The 19,817-nt window shown below is 33.3% G+C and overlaps 1 protein-coding gene, 1 long non-coding RNA gene and 1 other non-coding gene across 3 annotated transcripts; 2 read left to right on the forward strand and 1 right to left on the reverse strand.

Moving 5' to 3' along the window:
• Window positions 1–373: 373 nt before the first annotated feature.
• On the reverse strand, window positions 374–3,729 carry LOC143534198 (amino acid transporter AVT1H-like). Its single transcript, XM_077028750.1, has 3 exons — window positions 3,029–3,729; window positions 1,593–2,203; window positions 374–1,065 (listed from the first exon to the last, which is right to left on the reverse strand). The coding sequence occupies exons 1-3, from the start codon at window positions 3,288–3,290 to the stop codon at window positions 526–528; spliced, it is 1,413 nt and encodes a 470-aa protein (XP_076884865.1). The 5' UTR covers window positions 3,291–3,729; the 3' UTR covers window positions 374–525.
• Window positions 3,730–12,895: 9,166 nt separating this feature from the next.
• On the forward strand, window positions 12,896–13,265 carry LOC143534199 (uncharacterized). The gene is made up of 3 exons (XR_013135496.1): window positions 12,896–12,952; window positions 13,039–13,138; window positions 13,227–13,265. It is a non-coding gene; the product is annotated as an uncharacterized LOC143534199 (long non-coding RNA).
• Window positions 13,266–15,063: 1,798 nt separating this feature from the next.
• Window positions 15,064–15,135, forward strand: TRNAG-UCC (transfer RNA glycine (anticodon UCC)). The gene has a single exon. It is a non-coding gene; the product is annotated as a tRNA-Gly (tRNA).
• The last annotated feature ends 4,682 nt before the right edge of the window (window positions 15,136–19,817 follow it).

Here is a 19,817-nt window from a genome sequence, read left to right on the forward strand (position 1 = left end):
CCTACACTTTCTATTATATATTCAAGAAAGGGTTTACGTTTACAACACAGTTTTTGCCGACACATTTTTCTTAACACACAAAAAAACCTTTGTGGTAAAACTCTCTGTTCAGGATTCACAGCTTATGTGATTTCCAATCTTGTTCTTGTTCGTATGTTGAGATTTTGTTTAATCTGTTAATCTCAATCAATTGCTCGTGTAGTGTTCTTTGGATGTTGCAAAGAACAGATTGCTTGGATTTGGAATTTTGAATCTATTTGAAAGTAATAAGAATCTGGTTTAAGTTTTTGACACAAACAGTAGTTCAATCTTTGTAGAATGTAACATAAAATAAAAGATGGAGATATTAACAAGCAAAACTTTTATTACATTATTTTACATGACAATTAAAACATTTGAACTTGTTTGCTCAAATGATTATTAATCAAGACTCATCTGGCAATATAGATAGAATCCATTACAACTCACACATTTTTAAAAGTACGGGTAGAGTCAAATGGAACATACAACAAGTGTATCCGGTTACTAAGTCGCCTGGATCCTCTCAAAACTTCCAACAAGCAACTTCAAAGACGAGATGGTTCCCGACACTCCAAGAACAAAGCCGATTAAAATGAGGAACACGTTAAGAGCCAACACGGGCCTTGATATCTTGTCCCAAAAGATCTTGATGTAGAAAACCGATGGGAAAATAAGTATAATTGCTGCAGTCACGAGTGAGCCTGTAAGGCCAAGCACATACTGGAAGTATGGGACGGTTAGGGCCAAAACGAGTATGAGTAGCAACAAAACTGAGCCAATGGTGCCTCTTATGATCATCTTGGTTTGTGACTTCATGGAATAAAGAAACTTGTGTTCGAGTTGGATTGCGAAGGGTGCAAATTCTAGTGCGTATTTGGTCATTGGTGTCAATACCGTAGCCCATAGTGCGATTTTAGTGAACACAAGTCCTCTAGGCATGCTGAGGGTAATTTGGGAATTTACTTCCGGGCCAAATAGTTTGGCACCCATGAATGCTAAGGATGTGTAGATCAAAGTTACAAATGTGAAACTTACTATTGATACCTGAAAAGAGAGAAATGAAAATACAATCTCAAATAAGTATAATTTTAATAATAACAATAATGTATTATTTGGTTGTAATCTGTTAATGAATTCACTCGGATGTAAACAAGTAGAGTTCGATCATATCCAAGCTCAAGTTCAGCTCATTTAGTTCACGAGAGTTCCATTTGTTGGAATTGTTTTGAGTTTATGTCTAAAGCTCGAGCCTGATTCGTCAATATATTTTCAAACTCGAGCACATTATAGATTAAAATGGTAATTATTACACATAAAGTTATTTATATATCTATAATCATATATAAAAGTAAATACAAGCTATTTAGTTATTTTTATCATAATTTTATATATGTAATATTATATTGTTATTTTGTAATTATATATTTACTACATAAATAATATGTTTTATTAGACCGTGAACTGAGGCACGAATTCGTTTATTAAATGAGCCTAATCTAGTCTTGAGCTCAAGCTTTTAAAAATGCGAAATGACTAATATGCCCTTCGGGTTAGGGAGAGAATATACCAACCTTTGTGAACTTTGATGGATCCTTCATAGCCTTATGTATATCAGGAAAAACAATATGACCACCGAATCCAAAAATATACAAGCCAGAGATATGCGGTATGTTCCCTAGCCGGAGAGCCGGGATAGCATGATTAGCCGAAACACCTCCAAACACGGCTGTGCACGCCACCGTCACAAAAATCATCATCGACATAATAATCCCGCCAATCGAAAGGAACGAAATGGATGACAAATCCCTTAGCCAGAGGCTCGGCAATGCCACCAACACCGCTATCACGGTCAACACTTGTGAAGTTGACAAATGATGGGCCCACGGGAACCGGACACTGGTTCCCATGAAGACCACGTTCAAGTTGTCGTGTAATGATATGGTGTAGGAAACAAGTGTCATAAGGATCTCTAAGTAAATGAACATGGTTGTGATGGTTCTACCATGGGTCCCGAAGGCGTGGTAGCCTATATCGGTGTAGTTTCTTGTTTTTCGGTTGGATTCGAGGCATTTTCCGAGCAGGTGAGAGGTGTATGCGGATGCGATTCCGAGTGCGATAAGCAGGAATGAAGAAACCCATCCTCCGTTTTCTAGTGCATATGGTGTTGAGAGCTGCCCAAGACCTGTTAGACATCATTATTCATTAGTGATTTTAGTAATTATATATGGATGATATTTATGTCATATAGTGGTAACGCTAGTGAATATAAAAAATTATCCATTGTAGAATCTTTATACATCTAGATGATGAATAATGCATATGTAACACTCTTTTAGTTTTTTAAGATTTCTTATTAGTATATAATAAGGTAACCAACGATAAACGTTGTACTCATGTTTTCTAAAAGAGAAAAAAAAAACTTTAGGAACTGTAGTTCCATCATCTAATCGTACTAAATTTTAAAGTTGTATCGGTTTGGTTATTGGCTAAACCGAATCTGTAACTTTTACGCTTTTAGATTTTCAGAAATGATCGGTTTTAATTATAAACAGTCTGGTTGATTCGATTAATGGAAAAGTTGGTTACATGGTTAATTTGGTAAACCTTGTGCTTTAGCTTGAATGGATTCAAGCCAATTTTAGTTAATAAATCCAAGTATATATGGAATCGAATATATGATAAAGTTATAAACAAATTTTTTTATTTATTTTATAAAGGATGATAAGCAGAAACTAATGTCACTTATAAAGATTTATAACAGAACTTTTTTTCGACATGTAACAAATTATTTATAGAAAATAAATATATAACGGCTATTTTTAATGTAGGTTAATTTCGTTTTTTTACACATATAACTTTAACCGAATCATAGAAGTTGATACTTGTTAATACAAAAAACATAACCGAATAGTTTCTCAATCCGTTTGATTTTATTAGTTATTTCGGTTGTGATTCGATTTTTTCATTACTACAAGAGGAAACTAAAAAAAGTTATATAAAGCGATACCTATGAGCATTCCAATCATATTAATGACCGAATGAAGGAAAGAACTGTCGGCTTCATGTGGACGGGCTTGCTCGTCATTTGACTCATTCTTCAACTCGAACTGCAACTCATCTTTATCAATGTTTTCGTTACCGCACTTGCATGACTTCTTACCATCCTCCAAATAAGTTTCACAACAATCGACCTCTTTCACGGTTGAGTTTGTGTCATGAGTTGAGCTGGTTATCGATTGTTTGACACTCTTCACGTTAAATATGCTCATTTTTATTTTTTGGGTAGGGTTTAAATCTACTCAAAGTTTGGAGATGGTTATGTAACACTAGGATTCTATTTGTTTTGAGGTTGCTTGAGTGTACCTCGGACAGTGATACGTGAGATGAATTTATAGGGTGTAAAGTGTGAAACACATCATATGAGAATCCAACGTCACGACCATTAATCTTTAAGAGAAAGAGTATGGACTGCGCTAACAATATAGTAAAAAGGTATCAAGTATCAACCTTAATTACTAATATATAGTCTACACATATATAACTCACAGGAGAATCTTGTATTAGTTACTAACTAGTTGCAAACATACCATGTGTGGAGGTGGGACGCGATGGGAACTCAGTTGGTTCGGTTTGTTATGGTGCTAGCATTGCTACAATCAGTGGCGGACTCATTAAATTTTCTTACAGGGATTGGATTTTTTTTTTATTGGTACTTAGTTAACTCTCGGTATATATAAAAAATATTATGGTTAGGTTTGGAAGTTCGGGTCGGGTTTAATCGGTATATAAATTTTTTTGGTCTGGTATGTATGTTCTGGTTGAGTCAAATCGGGTTAGGTCATATAAAGTAAAGATAATCAAACAAAATATCATATAACCAAAAAATTAGTATGTGAAACATCATTAAAAATGCATAATTAGAATACAGTACATCTAAATTTGTTATTTACGGGTTTTCATTTTGAAATCTAATTAACTATAACATCATCTAGTTTAACATTCTTAAGGAAACCCTTATCAAAGAAACAAATACAATTATCGTTTAAATAGGGTATTAGATCCAAATTTAATTGGTACTGGACTTAAAAAGTTGGGTAGCTAGAGATTGTTTGGGTTGGGTATTGGGTTTAAAAATTTGGTACTAAATTCAAATTTAATTGGACATAATATCTAGGATTTGTTTCTTCTGCACAACTTATCCTAACATTATATAATTAAGTTGTTCAAAATTCTCTTAGTTTGCAGTTTAATATTGGTAAACCTAGAGATTATCTATATAATTGTTCGTAAGACATCAACCATTACAAAATCACCTTTGAATCATGTTAACGGAATATGTCACACCCTCAAAATCCACTAACGGAGTTTTACCGTCAGAGGGTGTGAACTAACAGGATCGGAATCATTAGTTAAAATCAAACCATAAAACAAAGTTTCAAAACCATGAAAACGTTTACGAGTAATTAAATGCGGAAGCGTAAAACCATAGAAACCAATGTTGCGTCACGCAGGACGACTTAAAACCCAATGATCACAGTTTAAAATAAGTTTGCATAATTAAAAGTGTTTCAAGCAATGCATGATCCTAAACCGCGCGCCCGCCTCGGCTACCTGAGAATAACATACTAAAAGTGTCAACACAAGGTTGGTGAGTTCACAAGTTTAAATAAAAATAAAGCGTTTAGCGTTTGCGTTCAGCGTTTTGCGTTAAGCGTTTTGCGTTACAGCGTTTTGCGTTACCAGATAATGTTACGTCAATTATATATCTATAGGTAGCTAGCCTATAAAACAAGTATCACTAAGTGTTCGACACCGAAGCTGACTGTTTATCATTTGTCTTGCCACCAGGTCATCCAGACCATGGTATGTGTTTAGCCAAGATTACACCCACTCGACCTCCAGTCGAGTTTAGCGTTGGGTGGGGTTTGTCAAACCCAGTAGTACTACTCAACAATAACTCGCTATTATCCAATATTAAACGGTTCGATGTGAATGAAGGACTTTAGTTAACGCGTTTGCCACTTAGTCTTTACAAGTGATATATAATCTATATTAACAAAATCTTAAATGCGTTTTGGAGTATGTTATCTCCCCCAAGTGAAAAGCGTTTAAAAAGTTTAAAAAGGGGAAAGTGAAACTCACTGTTTGCGAAGAAATTCCCAAATTAAATCACCAAGATGCGCGTCACAGAAAAACTCTCTCTAGCGTTCTAAAACAATAAAGAGATTTTTCTAAGTGTCGGAATATTATCGAGTCTCTAGACCCGGCACATAATACCTATGCACATAACATGTTTCGTGTTTCGTTTGTGAATCGTGTGTGACTTTAACAAGTGTATTTGTGACACGTTACATGTGTAAGCAATTATTTACGTGTCACGTATTCATAAAGTACATCACTAGCAATTACTCCCCGTAAGGGCAATTTGGTCAACACATAACAATTAACTAGCCATTATTCCCCACGAGGGCAATTTGGTCAAATCATGACAATCAATTAGCAATTATTCCCCGCAAGGGCAATTTGGTCAACACATAACAATTAACTAGCCATTATTCCCCACGAGGACAATTTGGTCAAATCATGACAATCAATTAGCAATTATTCCCCGCAAGGGCAATTTGGTCAAAACATAACAATTTATATAGCAAGTATCATGTTTCATGCAATTTCACAAACTCAGCAGCTAGTTTCACCGATACAGAAATTCTACTTGAAAGATTGTACTATCTCACCGATCACAGCATCACAATTAATTTATCAAAAATCATCACAAAAGCATATATGTCTTAGGTTTCCAGAACATATTTTATTATATTTTTATTCCACATAGATCTCTCACAATCATCAAATCATTACAGCAAACTCATAACAGTCAAATTCATGCGCAACAGAATGTTATTTGAAATTCCCGTTAAAAGAAAAATCCAATAAATGAAATACCACTTGGGTTAGGTTCCTAACTCAATGAGTCAACTTCCAGAAGTGGAACCAACCCAATTGGTCTCGTAGTTCATGAGATATAACATTTACAAAACAACCTAACAGCAGGTCTAACAGCTCAGCTTTGCACAACGTTTTTGTAAAATCATAAAAGTTAACTTTTCCACGTCCAAAAATTACAAATTTATATTCTTTAGAAACTAGACTCAACCTAGTTTACTGTAGTATCAATAATCTCAACCAATTTTCACATTTACACTTCGTTACAGTCACTTAAACATCAATAACACAATCTGTCCAGAAACTGTTTGCATCCAAACTCAACATATTAACTATCTATGGACCATCATGCATTCATATAACACTCTAGACTCCATAAACACTATCCATGCACATCAATTACACATTACATACATGATTAGGGTTTTTGTTTGAACTCAAATCAAAGACACAACAATTAACGTGTAACAATATCAATTCTAGTTATCATATCATTATCAAATCAACAACAATCATATTAACTTCATACACACATAATCGGCCATCTAGGGTTTTCAATTAACCCATTAAACATCAAAATTAAGTATAAAGGATGCATAGGATAGTCGTTTATACCTTCCTAGCACCTTAATCTTCAATCAAAAGTTGAAATTGATGGTTGTATGTGTGTGTATAGGTGACGGCAGCCAAGGAGAGCCAAGGGGGGTTCCGATCGGGATTTAGGGAGAAAAGAAAATAATAGTTAGGGTTTATTATTATTATTTATAAAGATACTATGTTACACTTTGGCCCCTCCACTTCTAAGTATTACTTATCTAGCTTAACTAACTTGTTTACATCTTGAGTTAACGTTTATAACCATGTTATCACATAACACATAAGTCTAACACATAATTATCACATAATTACTGTTTTGACGTTTTTCGTTTATTCATCAATCGTTTGCGTCAACTCGTTTGCGTTTCGGTGCAATTCCCGAAAGACTACACATGTAGTAAGTGTTAAGCGTCATTTAAACCCTAGTTTAAATGTAATGAAGTGTGCGTTATAGATTCAATGATCTTAAGTTTGAATTGACGGAGTTGAGTTAACGGAGTTAACCTGAAATTGACGATTGTCACAGAATACAACTCATGTAACCCGTTATCCAAACCTGTCAAACGCGTGACAGTTCAAAAAAGGTTACAGTTATAAACAAATTTTTTTTTCTTGAAATAAAAGATTAATAGAAACAAAGATATTACATCAACATAGCAGATAAGCGGGCAACAAGCTGCGCCGCCACCCCTTTCTGAATTGCAAACCCTAACCTGAATTGCAACAAGCTGCGCCGCCACCCCTTCGACCTGCTAAACAGGTCGAAAACTACTTGGCGAGTTCCTTTTTATTTTTACAGTTCTAGCTTTCAACAAGTTCCAGTGACTTGTTTAATTTCAGTACAACTTGATCACGATCAGGCTTAAACATATAGCAACCCTGAAGTTTATTATTTTCGTGTCGGGTTTGTATCATTGTGAAATTACCAGCACAAATTAATAACTATATTACCCTTTTTTTTCAATTTAAATGACAGCCATTACACAACACAATAAGGATATTAAGATTCTATTTTAGTTATCGATTTGGTTAATCAACTCGATTTTCAAACCGTCCTTAAAAAGCAAACAGTTGTTCCATTGTATAAGGATTGACAACATGTAACACGAATTCGGAAGAATATTCTTCCTTGTCATGCCAAAAACCTATACACGGTATCTGAGTTCATATAAGTAATTCAAGCAAGCAAAACTGTAGAATAAAAAGAATATAGAAACATCTATTAAAAGAGATTCGAGATGACCTCAAGAGAATCAAGACATACATAAGTATATCACACATAATTTTATTTGTGCATGATGTTAATGCATCTTTTAGATTTCTTTTATACTTTTATTTGTGCATGCATGATGTTATTCCATATGGAAATATATGATGCTAATAGAATTATTCCATGTTTACAGGTTGGATGCTACCGAACAAAACAATAATATTTTGAAACGATATTGCAGCAAATGTGACGAAAGGACATATGACACAACAGTAAAATTCATTTTTGTGGTTGGTTAAACCGATCAAGTTTAAAAGTTCAAGCTTTGCCCATACTTGTTATAACCATGGGCGGACCCACATAGAGCCCACTAGGTTCACGCGAACTCAATAGTTTGAAACTTTTACGTATAAGCTATATATAAAACTTTTAAATAAGCTCTAGAAGTGAGCCCGTAAATAAGAGTTTAAGGTGATATGTGGTATTGAATGATTAGAATGAACAAATGAATAAAATAGATTATTATCAATTTAATATTGTCCTGTTAAATCATGACCACAATCGACAAGAATATGCTATAAACCGAACATAATTTTTTAAGCGATTCTATAAATCTTTACCGAATCGATCGTATTTATCTAAAAACTTACAAACGTAATTAAAATTAAATAAAATAAATGTCAAAGTTTCTTATTCTTTATGTATGGAACAATAAGTGCAATCACTCCACAATAGAGGGAAGAATAGATTCTGGAAGCTCCACTTCATGATGCTTTGTGAATCTAATACTCCACTACGTAATTAGTTTCATGATCTGAGAAGGAAAAAAACATATCATAAAATTCGGATTCATACCATTTTATATGGTTGACAATGGAATATATATGTAAAAAAATGAAAATTCAGAGGATAAATATTAAACCGGACATTAGAAATGGGTCATATAAATCGTATAGACAGATTATACATACATTAATCTAAGTCACTTTCACAAAAAAAATAAAAAATATATCACTAGTATTATATATCTCTCTATTATAATAATTCTAATAAATAAAATAAAATAAAATAAAATAAATGGGACACTTACACAATGATAATCCCGCCTAAACCATTGGGTCAATAACTACCCGACAAAAAAATTTGGATCCTTCCAACCCTAGTGTTTCATCGCTATCTTCTCTCATCACCATTTCTAATATCTTTTCCTACTCAGACCATGGGTTCAAGCAATCATACTTTCTTCTTTACCATACTCATCCTGTTACTGGATTCATTTTTTTTTAAAAAACATCGCTGTTGCATCTGGTGGCCAAACACTTCCCAATCGTAAAATCCCTGGTAATTTTGTTTATGAAATCTTAAGTTAGTTTGTTTATATGAGATTGAAGAATCAAATCTGGTAATGTTGTTTATGAAATCTTATATTAGTTTGTTTATATGAGTTACTGTAAGAATCAAATATATGCAATTAGTTTGTTTTTATGAGTTATTAAAGAATCGAATATTTGCAGGGTCAATTTACTTCAACATTCGACTATTGCTTCTTCATTTGCTATTCTCACTTCATTGTCTTCAACCTGTTCTATGCCTTATTCAGGTTAGGGTTAGGTCTTTTATGTTTTGAATAATCTCTTCTCTCCATTATCTATTTATGAAACCCATGTTCAAGTTTTGCAATTTGCTTTTGTTCTGGCTTTATGCATTTGTTGTGGATTGTGGTCTTATTCAACAGGTAGGGTTTTACAATTTGCTTCATATTTCTGATTGGTGATTTAGGGTTCCGAATTTTGTTTTAGTTTCAATAGTTGATGTAAGAACACAAAATTTGGGAAATATAGGTTAATTTGAGTGAAATAGGTGTTTGGTTAAAGACTTTGTTTGCTTTAACAGTCAAGCTGTAAGGCCCCGTTACCGGTAGCCCTACTTTCGTGTTGGATTTACTCATAAACACAGTTCTAAATATCAGAGTTAATTAAAACATTTACGCGGAATATAAAACTTTCATAAAACATTACATAATTCATAACCTGTCTCAAAACATCTTTTGTCTTTCAACATTAAAGCATTAAAATTTAAAACATCATAAGTCTTCAGATGCCAGACTCTTGTTCAGTGCCACGTGTCTCCTCAAGCGAGCTGCCTCATCCTACTCACCTGCGTGCATACTAAAAGTCAGCTACGCTGAGTGAGTTCTAGTTAATCGTACACTATACAATACACATAAACTTATATTCTTTCATTCATACTTTCTTACTTTCATACTTTCTTTTGTATTAACTTACTTTCATATCTTACGTTATAAAGAGCATTACGCCCTACATTCCTCGAGTATTATTAGGGCTCGGTACCCTCCTTCCTCGAGTATTATTAGGGCTCGGTACCCTCTTTCCTCGAGTATTATTAGGGCTCGGTACCCTCTTTCCTCGAGTATTATTAGGGCTCGGTACCCTCTTTCCTCGAGTATTATTAGGGCTCGGTACCCTCTTTCCTCGAGTATTATTAGGGCTCGGTCCCTCTTTCCTCGAATATTAGTAGGGTTCGGTTCCCTAGTTCTCGAATATTAGTAGGGTTCGATTCCCTCTTCGTTACCATACAACCATCCTTTCCTTCTATTAACTTTATCACATTCATACACATAGGCATACATATCATACTTACCTTATACTTAGCGTTATAACCTGACAGTACGTGCAATATCCGAAGATCGTTCACGTACCATCAAGCAATCATTCATACATATCACATCATTCACATAAGGCATACACTTATCTCTTAGGATAAGCGTATTAACAAACATATCGAGTATGCACACAGCCCCGAAAACATAACACATAAATGGGGCTAGAAACTCACCTGAACACGGTTACGTTCACCGTTAATCGTAATCCCTTTCTTCAGCTGTGCACGGCTGACTGTATAACAAGTATACGTATCAATTAACTATCACTTCTTATAATGTATTTCTATCTTTATATGACCCACAGTGAACGGGGGTCCGGGGGCAGCGCCCCTGGCAGAGGGGTCTAGGGGCGGCAGCCCCTAGCAGGGTCCAAGGGGCAGAGCCCCTGGCTGGGGTCGAGCTGCCAGGTCAGCTTGGAAAAATTTTATTTCCGTTAACTGTCTTAACACATTTTTCATTAGATTTTTAATTTATTTTCTAATCGAACTTGACTTTAAGCGAAGTTAACCCTCGGGCGAACTTAGCTCTAGGCGAAGTTAACCTTAGGCGAACTTAGTCTTTAGGCGGAGTTACCAGCTAGGCGAACTTAGCTTTACAGCGAAGTTGCCATCAGGCGAACTTGGCTTCAGGCGAAGTTGTCATCAGGCGAACTTGGCCTCAGGCGAAGTTACCAGTTAGGCGAACTTAACTTTACAGCGAAGTTGCCATCAGGCGAACTTAGCTTGCAGGCGAAGTTCATCAGGCGAACTTAGCTTGCAGGCGAAGTTCATCGCTTTAAAGGCGAAGTTGCCCAGTTGCAGGCGAAGTTGTCCAGATCAGCCGCTGTTCGGTTTCTGTCCAGCATTTTGAGCGATTTTAACACCCTTGCTATGGTTCAATATCACCCACTACGCTTCCCGACCATTTTCGGTCTCTTATACACTAAAAAGCTTGGATCTTTAAACTTCAAAGATCAAGAATCATACCTTTTTGAGCTTGTCTGGATCTTGTTTAACTTGTAAGCCCCAACTAATCTCTCTCTCTCTCTCTCGGATCTCGGTCTTCCTTCTTCCGGCCGCCGGCGAAGTTGGTGGTGTGTGTGTGTTTTTGGAGTGTTAGGGAGTTTGGTGAAAATGAAAGATATTTTGGGTTTAGGGGATATTTATATCCTTGAAATCCCATGGATCTAAGGCCCATTCTCGTTTAACCTATTTCAATTAATCCAAGTCCATGGCCCGCTCCTTACCCGATATTAATTAACGCGAAATCACTAAACGTAACTTTCTTTATTCATCATTAAAATTTTAGGATGTTACACAAGCAAAGCGTTATGATGGTGTATAAGCAACATATGTATCTTTGTGCTATAATTTAGTTGATGTACATCATAGAAAACTATTAGTTGATGTTATAGATATTGCTCAGTGCCCACTTTCTTATTTGCTTTCCTATTGTTTCCATACGAAATAGGTTGATTGCCTAGGTTAAAGTATCAAATTGGTCCCGGTCGAAACATGTTATGATAAGAATGAGTTCGAGTCACAACGAGTTGTTTTATATAATGGTATTTTCTAACTTAAATGACAAATTCACTATTGGTAACAAAATCCATGGTAAGTTTATTTTTACTTTTAATTTAATTTAAATAATTTAGCCGATTTCATTCCTTACCTATGAAAACACATTCAATCAATTGTTTAATTGAATAATTAAATGACTAAATATAACAAACTTTCCACATTATTCTAAATATATTACGTGCATTTAGGAATTTAGTTTTAAAGTTGTCAATTTATTATATATATTTCAATTTATACCAGAGTTCTATTTAATAAAATTATATTTTCAGTTTCTAACAATATTATATTTATAAACATTATACTTAAAACATAGAAAGGAACAATTTATTTTTAAACTTGATTTATGAAAAGATACACCTACGTTTTCTTTTAATGGAGAGAAACATAGATTTCCTTTATTTGTTACCTAAATGGCAGCTAAAACACACCTTTGGTATTGTAAGTTTTTTATTTCTTAAAACATAGAAAGGAACAATTTATTTTTAAACTTGATTTATGTAAGTTTTTTTTTTACTTAGAGCCGAGGGTCTCTCTGGAAGCCACCTCTTTATTCCTTTGGATAGAGGTACGGTGTGCCTACATCCCACCCTCCCCAGACCCTACTTATAGCTTTGCTGTCGGTGGGATTTTACTGGGCATGATTGATTGATTGATTGATTTATGTCTTTTCATTTAACTTATCATGCAACTACATATCAAAAATTCCAACTTCAGGTTAATGGCTTCATCAAACATCACTTTGCTTAAGGATTTAAATAATCAGATGTCGAATTTTATATTAAAAAGGCAAGTTATACGTTTATGGAGACAACCTGTCAATAATAGGCCATCAGAAACATATAGTATTGAACTGATACTTCTCGACACATGTATTACACAATTAGTTGGTCTCCTTTGAAGATATCGAACACTACAAACTTCCAACTGATTTATCTTTAGGTTCATAATAAAAGTATTTAACTTTATTTTTTCTTATAATTCAATCTATCAACTGAGAGTTAATATAACATTTAATTTTTTTTTAGATATAATTGCATATGTATTTACATGTTCTGAAATAAAGGAATTGAAACTGAAGAATGGCAAGGATACCAAGCATTGTGTTGCGACAATTAATGATTTGGGGTGCCCACTATTTCATACATTATTTTCTTTTGTGTAGTAAAGATAACATATAAAGATTGTATGTAATAGTTTTATTTAAATGTTGCAGGGGAAACAACCTGCAGTTGACATTATGGGATGAATATGCAGATTAACTAGCCACTTACAAGAGAAAAAAATCCTATTGTTGAGCCACTCATTGTAATTTTGCAATTTGCAAAGTACAAAAAATGGGATGGTAAAAACAACATTTGTTTAATATTAAGTATATTATTGTTGAACACTTATAAATTTTACTTTTATGTTTTATCTATTTTGCGGCCGGTCCATCAGTGTCCAATATGTGTTTTGGTAGCAAACTTTATATCAATACTGAACTTCCAGAGATAGAAGCATTTAGAAACAGGTTGTTATAATGTTCAATAAATCGTATATTAATATTATATAATTATTTTTATTTCCAATATGTTGTAACTTATTAAACGTGCGAGATTTAATCATGAAATTTTATATTTATAATCACAATTTGCTTTCAAGGGTTAATAATGGATCTATTTCAAGTCAAAGTTTGACTTGTGAGACAATTGTGAATGATATAAAGGATGAGTTTTTGCATAAGAATGATTTCAATTGCATTGCTAAGGTGAATAAATTGTTAAAAGGTATGACTTAACAATTAAATAAATTAAATAATTTTATACATTTTATTATCTGATGAATGTTTATATAATTTCGTTTACTACTTACAGGTTCAAATTGTCATTCTCCTTGGAACAATCAAGTCTGTCTTGCAAGATCAACTCTGGTATTATTTAGGGTGCAGTTATTGCATGAAGAAGGTAGAAGAAAAATATTCTACGGAAGAAAACACTGAAGGCTCATTCCGCTTTCGGTATGCTTTGCTATGATGATAAACAAGAGCCAAGGACAGTCTCTGTCTAGGGTTGGTTTATTCTTACGATGTTCGGTTTTTTCCCATGGACAACTATATGTTGCGTTATCTAGAGTAACAAGTAGGCGTGGTCTAAAACTTCTTATATTAGATGAAGATGGGAATACCTGTGATAAAACAACAAATGTTGTTTATAAAGAGATTTTCTCAAATTTGTAAATTTGTGATTTTATAATACTATGTGATCTAAAACTTCTTATATTCGATGAACATGGGAATTCATTTTATTTATTTCAACATTTAGCGAATCCCGTGTATTACACGGGTTCTAAAACTAGTTTGATAATATTGTAACACAACAATAGTTTGTTTCACTTAACATAGTTGTCTATTTTAATTACACTTGGAATGAAATGTTAAATGATGGAAAAGGAGCAACATGAGAATGAAAAAGAATCTGAATTTTGTTTTTTTTTCCTTATGGATTCCACGTAATGTCACAAAGCTATTAAACATTGAAAAGTTATATTCATGAGAACCGTTTACAACTAGTGACAAATCTATCATGCGCACTTCATGAAATATGAACATATACAAATTCATAGCTTTTGGATAAACATGAAGCTAATCATCATAATAATTATTTCCTTTTCAAAGTTCAAGCAAGCAACCTATAGCTAGCAATATACACCTATAATATAATAACCAAACCAATCGAGTAAGGAAACTAATTAAATCATCATGATTTTAGAGAGTCATTCCGTATGACTTTTAGAATAGTTGGTTTAACTCGACTATTAAGGCCGACTTATAATTCATTATGTTTTCTTAGTTCATCAACATGCTACGACAGTTGATTAACATCACCAATACGGCAATACCTTTTAAGACTTTTCGGTCATAATATGATCAATCACATAAATAAGTTTTTTACTTTACAAATATATGAAAAAACTATTCATGCAAGTTTTGGCCTTTCTGCTTGTCTCAGTTTATCGTATTTCTTCTCGGTAATGATCGTTAAAAAAATAGGTTCATTAAATATTTGCAAAAAGCGTTTGTAGTCCAACGGTTAGGATAATTGCCTTCCAAGAAATAGACCCGGGTTCGACTCCCGGCAAGCGCAGTAATTTTTATCCTTTTTGTCATTTGCATCTTGCAACACAAGATGTGAAAATTGTTAAAACTTGATACCCTTGCCGATATTCACTCAAAATAATTGAAAATTGTTAAAATTTGCAACTCAACTTCTCATTGTTTTTATTTTGTAAAATAATTTACACACCATCCCGCTCCTCTATTTAATGAAAAAATATTTTGGAAAGTTTGAAATCAAAAGTTTGGAAAATCATCATAGAGGTGAAGTATATATATTTACTAGCTTTTAGCCCGCGTGTCACGCGGGTTACTTTAGATTTTTTTTTTAATATAATTGTGATGTATATAAATTAATTTTGTATTAAAACAAATGTTATATGAATATATAAAGTATGTTATGTTTGTAGTTAAAGTTAAAGTTTAGTTTGTTTTTTGTATGTTTTTATAATCGTGTTAGATTTGTTCAGTCATGCGACACAATGAAATTGAGCTTAATGGATCACTTCAAATATGCTCTCATGGATGTATCAATTAATATTTTGGACTATGTACATGGAATTATGGGAAACAAAAATTTGCTTATCTAAAAGTATTTGACCTGTTACCCTACCAATTTTGAAAAACTATTTGTTATAGCGTTCAACTTTTTCTTATTAACTATTTAAATGTTTAAAATTTTTTAAAGAAATTGTTTTGGGCGAACCAGTTGTGTCATGTTTAATAACTGACAGGGGATGATTCAGTTATATCTCACGGGTCAAATGAGCTTTGGTTGAAAAGAATGAGATTAGAAACCACTATTAACTCCAGAGCCAATTTTTTATTAGATCATTGAATAAGTTTATGTCATGGATAACCATCTTCTCTCATCCATGGATGACCTACACTACATCACACTAAATGTGAAATTTGATAGTGTGAGACAAACCTACATAACACCAAGCGTGAAGTTTTATTGTTTGTTTGTTTGATTTTTTAATCACAAATGACATATCCGAACCTCGTAAACAAATAAAAAAAAACCACCTGATATTATAATATGACATAATAGAGATATAATTGAAAACAGGTGGATAAACTATAAAGTATTGATCACGCTCCGTTGTTGAAAAGCCGATCCAAGCCTTCATAGAGTCCCTCTCCATAGTATGCATCGCGCGTAGTACACTTAAATGCATCCCCAATCATTATTAGGCATGTAAACGAACTGAATGTTTAGTGAACTGTTCATGAAATGTCCAGCGATAAGTTCGTTTATTTAATAAACTAACGAAAACGGACAATATTTTTTGTTACATTTAATTAAAAGACGAATATGAACACGATGTTGCTTTTGTTTATGTTCGTTTATATATGTTTTTTTTGTTTTTGTTAGTTTACATATTAATAGACAATAAATAAATAGTATTTGAAATTCAAAATTAGATTTTACATATTGATAGAAATTAATTCAATAGTGTTCATTTATGTTTGTGTTCGCGTACATGTATCCATTTATGTTCGTTTAGCTTATTAACTAACAAACATAAACTGATAAGAACATGAACATAAATATTTGTCCAGTACAACAATAATAAGAGAAAAAGGAGAGTCTTTGATGAAAATAATTGTTATCTTCAGGATTTACTCACAAGGAGAGTCTTCGTGACTGGTAATCAAGTTGATGGTCTTTATTTCTGTGGTGATGGGTCTAGTTCTTTTAAGGTGTGCTTAAGTAATTTTGATACTTTAAATATGTGGCATACTAGGCTAGGACATCCTTCTGATAATGTTTTAAATGTCTTACAAACTGATTTGAAGTTTAACTTTCAAAAACATGATTATCCATGTGAAGTTTGCCATATGGCTAAACAACATAGGGAGTCGTTTCCTTTAAGTGATCATCAATCTAAACATGTCGGTGACCTTATACATGTGGATGTATGGGTCCATATAGAGTTAAAGTAAGGAAGGCTATAGATTTTTTCTAACTATAGTTGATGATTACACAAGAGCTGTGTGGATTTTTTTTAATGAAAAACAAAGATGAAGTTTTCTTTAATATTAAGAGTTTTTTCAATTTGTTAAAAAACCAGTTTGATAGGAAAATTAAGGTTGTCAGAAGTGATAATGGGCCTGAGTTTGTTAATAATCAAATTCAAAGCTTGTTTAGAGACAAAGGTGTCATTCATCATACCACATGTACTTACACTCCACAACAAAATGGTGTTGTGGAGAGGAAACATAGGCATTTACTAAATGTTGCTAGATCACTCTTATTTCAAGGGAGTGTTCCCCTTTCTTTTTGGTCTGAATGTGTTCTAAATGCTGCCTACCTTATTAACAGGACACCATCCTCTGTGTTAGAAGGTAAAAGTCTCTATGAGTGTTTTTTTGGCTTTAAGCCCTCGCTAATACATTTAAGGAACTTTGGTTGCTTATGTTTTAGTACAATTTTAAATGTTCACGATAAATTTGAAAGTAGATCTTAGAAATGTGTTTTTATAGGTTATTCTAATAAAAAAAGGTTATAAGTTGTGGAGTTTAGATAATAAAAAGGTTATTTTTTCAAGAGATGTAAAGTTTTATGAAAATATCTTTCTTTTTAAAAATAGTGTTTCAGCAAAATCTTTTGAAAAATGTGAGTCTTTATCTGTTAAAAATTTAAACTTTTTTGATATATATGATGAAGAAGTCTCCAAAAATTCCTTAAATGATGTAAATCCCGATGCTGATGTGGGGGTGCACATTGATCACTCTAGTGAGGATCAGCAGCCTAGTAGCAACTCAAGGACTTCAGATGAAGAAACTGATACTTCAAACTCTGGTAGTTCTAGAGACGGCTCTAGTGAGGTAGATCCACCTAGAGTTGTAAATGAAAATGTCGAAACTGAAAATGTCAGCTCTTCTGAGGGTATTCCTAGTCAAGCTCCTCTTAGAAAGTCATCTAGGAGTTCTGTTTTACCAAAAAAACTTAGTGATTTTGTCATGGAAGGCAAAGTTAAGTATGGCCTTGAAAAAGAGGTTAATTATTCAAATTTGTCTGTTGAGAATCTTTCATTTGTTTCCAGTCTCAACAAAACTGTTGAGCCCAAAAATTACTATGAGGCCTCAAAAGATTCTACTACAAAAAGAGGTATTTGCTACAGCCAATTCTGTAGCAAAACAGGGTTTGCTACGGGATTTTCCACGGATTTGGTCCGTAGGTACAAGTCTCGTAGCTAACTTATTTGCTATGAGTTTTTGTTACGGAATCAGAATTTTGCTATAATCTTAGATACGAAAAGAGACGTCGTTATTTTAGTTACATTAGCTACAGATTTTGCTACATAATTGTTGGCTACGGATTGTTAGCTACGAATTATTAGCTACAAGGTTTTGCAACGTTTTTTTAGCTACGAACTTTTAGCTACAAAATTTTGCTACGATATATAACTACATAACTTTGCTACATAATTTTTTGGCTACAAAATTTGCTACCAACTTCAACAACAACTTTGGCTACGGAAATTGCCTATGCTTTTTGCTATGAAATTTAGCTACATTTTTTGATTGAATTTTGCCATGAATTAGCTACAATATTTTTTTTAATATTCTTTTCCACTTTTCCCTATAAAACACATATTCAATTTTTTTAAAATACCATACCTAAGATAAAAATCCAAACCAATAGCATAAAATATCCAAAAGTACTACAATAAAAAATGAAATTTATTTTTGCAACATCAACCTATATAGCTTAAATTGGTGAAAATATTTCTAGCTAGTTTCCTGACAATAGCTAAAGTTTCTAATTTATTTGAGCATATAATCTCTCGTTTTCTTCAACACAACATTTTTTTTCTGCTTTTCGTTCCAACCCGCTCTTTATTCTCGTTCCAACTCAAATATCTTTTTGTTCCAACTCCAATCTTTATCATGGGCAGCTCTACTAGGATTGGGCTCCCGAGTCTCAACTCCATGATCACTGCGTCTCCGTGCACCACGGAATCCATTGCCAACATCATGAGCACCACCACTACCACGATTATCTTTACTACCATTCATAATGTATACATCAACACCCTACATACAAATAAAATTATTATGGGTTAAAAAAATTAACATTTGATGATATACAAATTGCATTATATTATATATATTAATCTGAAAAATCAACATACATATATATATAACCAAAAACTATAAAACATAACTAAACAACGACATTTATAATTAGTCGTACCTCTAAATCGAACAACAACAAACACATCACCTCGTGAAGTTGGAGCGACTTGTAGAGAGTGCACCTGAAAAGCACATGAAAACAAAAAAAACCATGTGTCATTTTACTAATATTGAACCTGATGATGAGAGATCTAATATTTATGTTTGTGACTTAGACAAACTTAAAAACATATTATGTAAGTTGTCATATCCTATATAACGAATCAATATCAAAATCCGTCGAGAAAGTAATAGCCAAACTGGTAAATCGAAACTGTTATATCAAAAAAGACATACAACATATTCAAAGAAACCTGTCAATTCAATAAGTTTATAAACAACAACAAAACGTAAATGTAATGAATCACAATGCAACAAGTTTGATCCGATGACCGGTTGGTGATTATAGTAATGTCACATGTGAAAAGTATTTCTAACATGTTTCATACATCATGTATTGGCCAAATAAACAAACATCTCATCACAAAACATATGAGCATATTCAGAATACACAAGACAGATTTT

The sequence above is a fragment of the Bidens hawaiensis genome, unplaced genomic scaffold, assembly GCF_021521415.1.
Source record: "Bidens hawaiensis isolate Kalapana, Puna unplaced genomic scaffold, B.hawaiensis_p1.1 tig00010124_1, whole genome shotgun sequence".
Lineage (NCBI taxonomy): Eukaryota > Viridiplantae > Streptophyta > Magnoliopsida > Asterales > Asteraceae > Bidens > Bidens hawaiensis.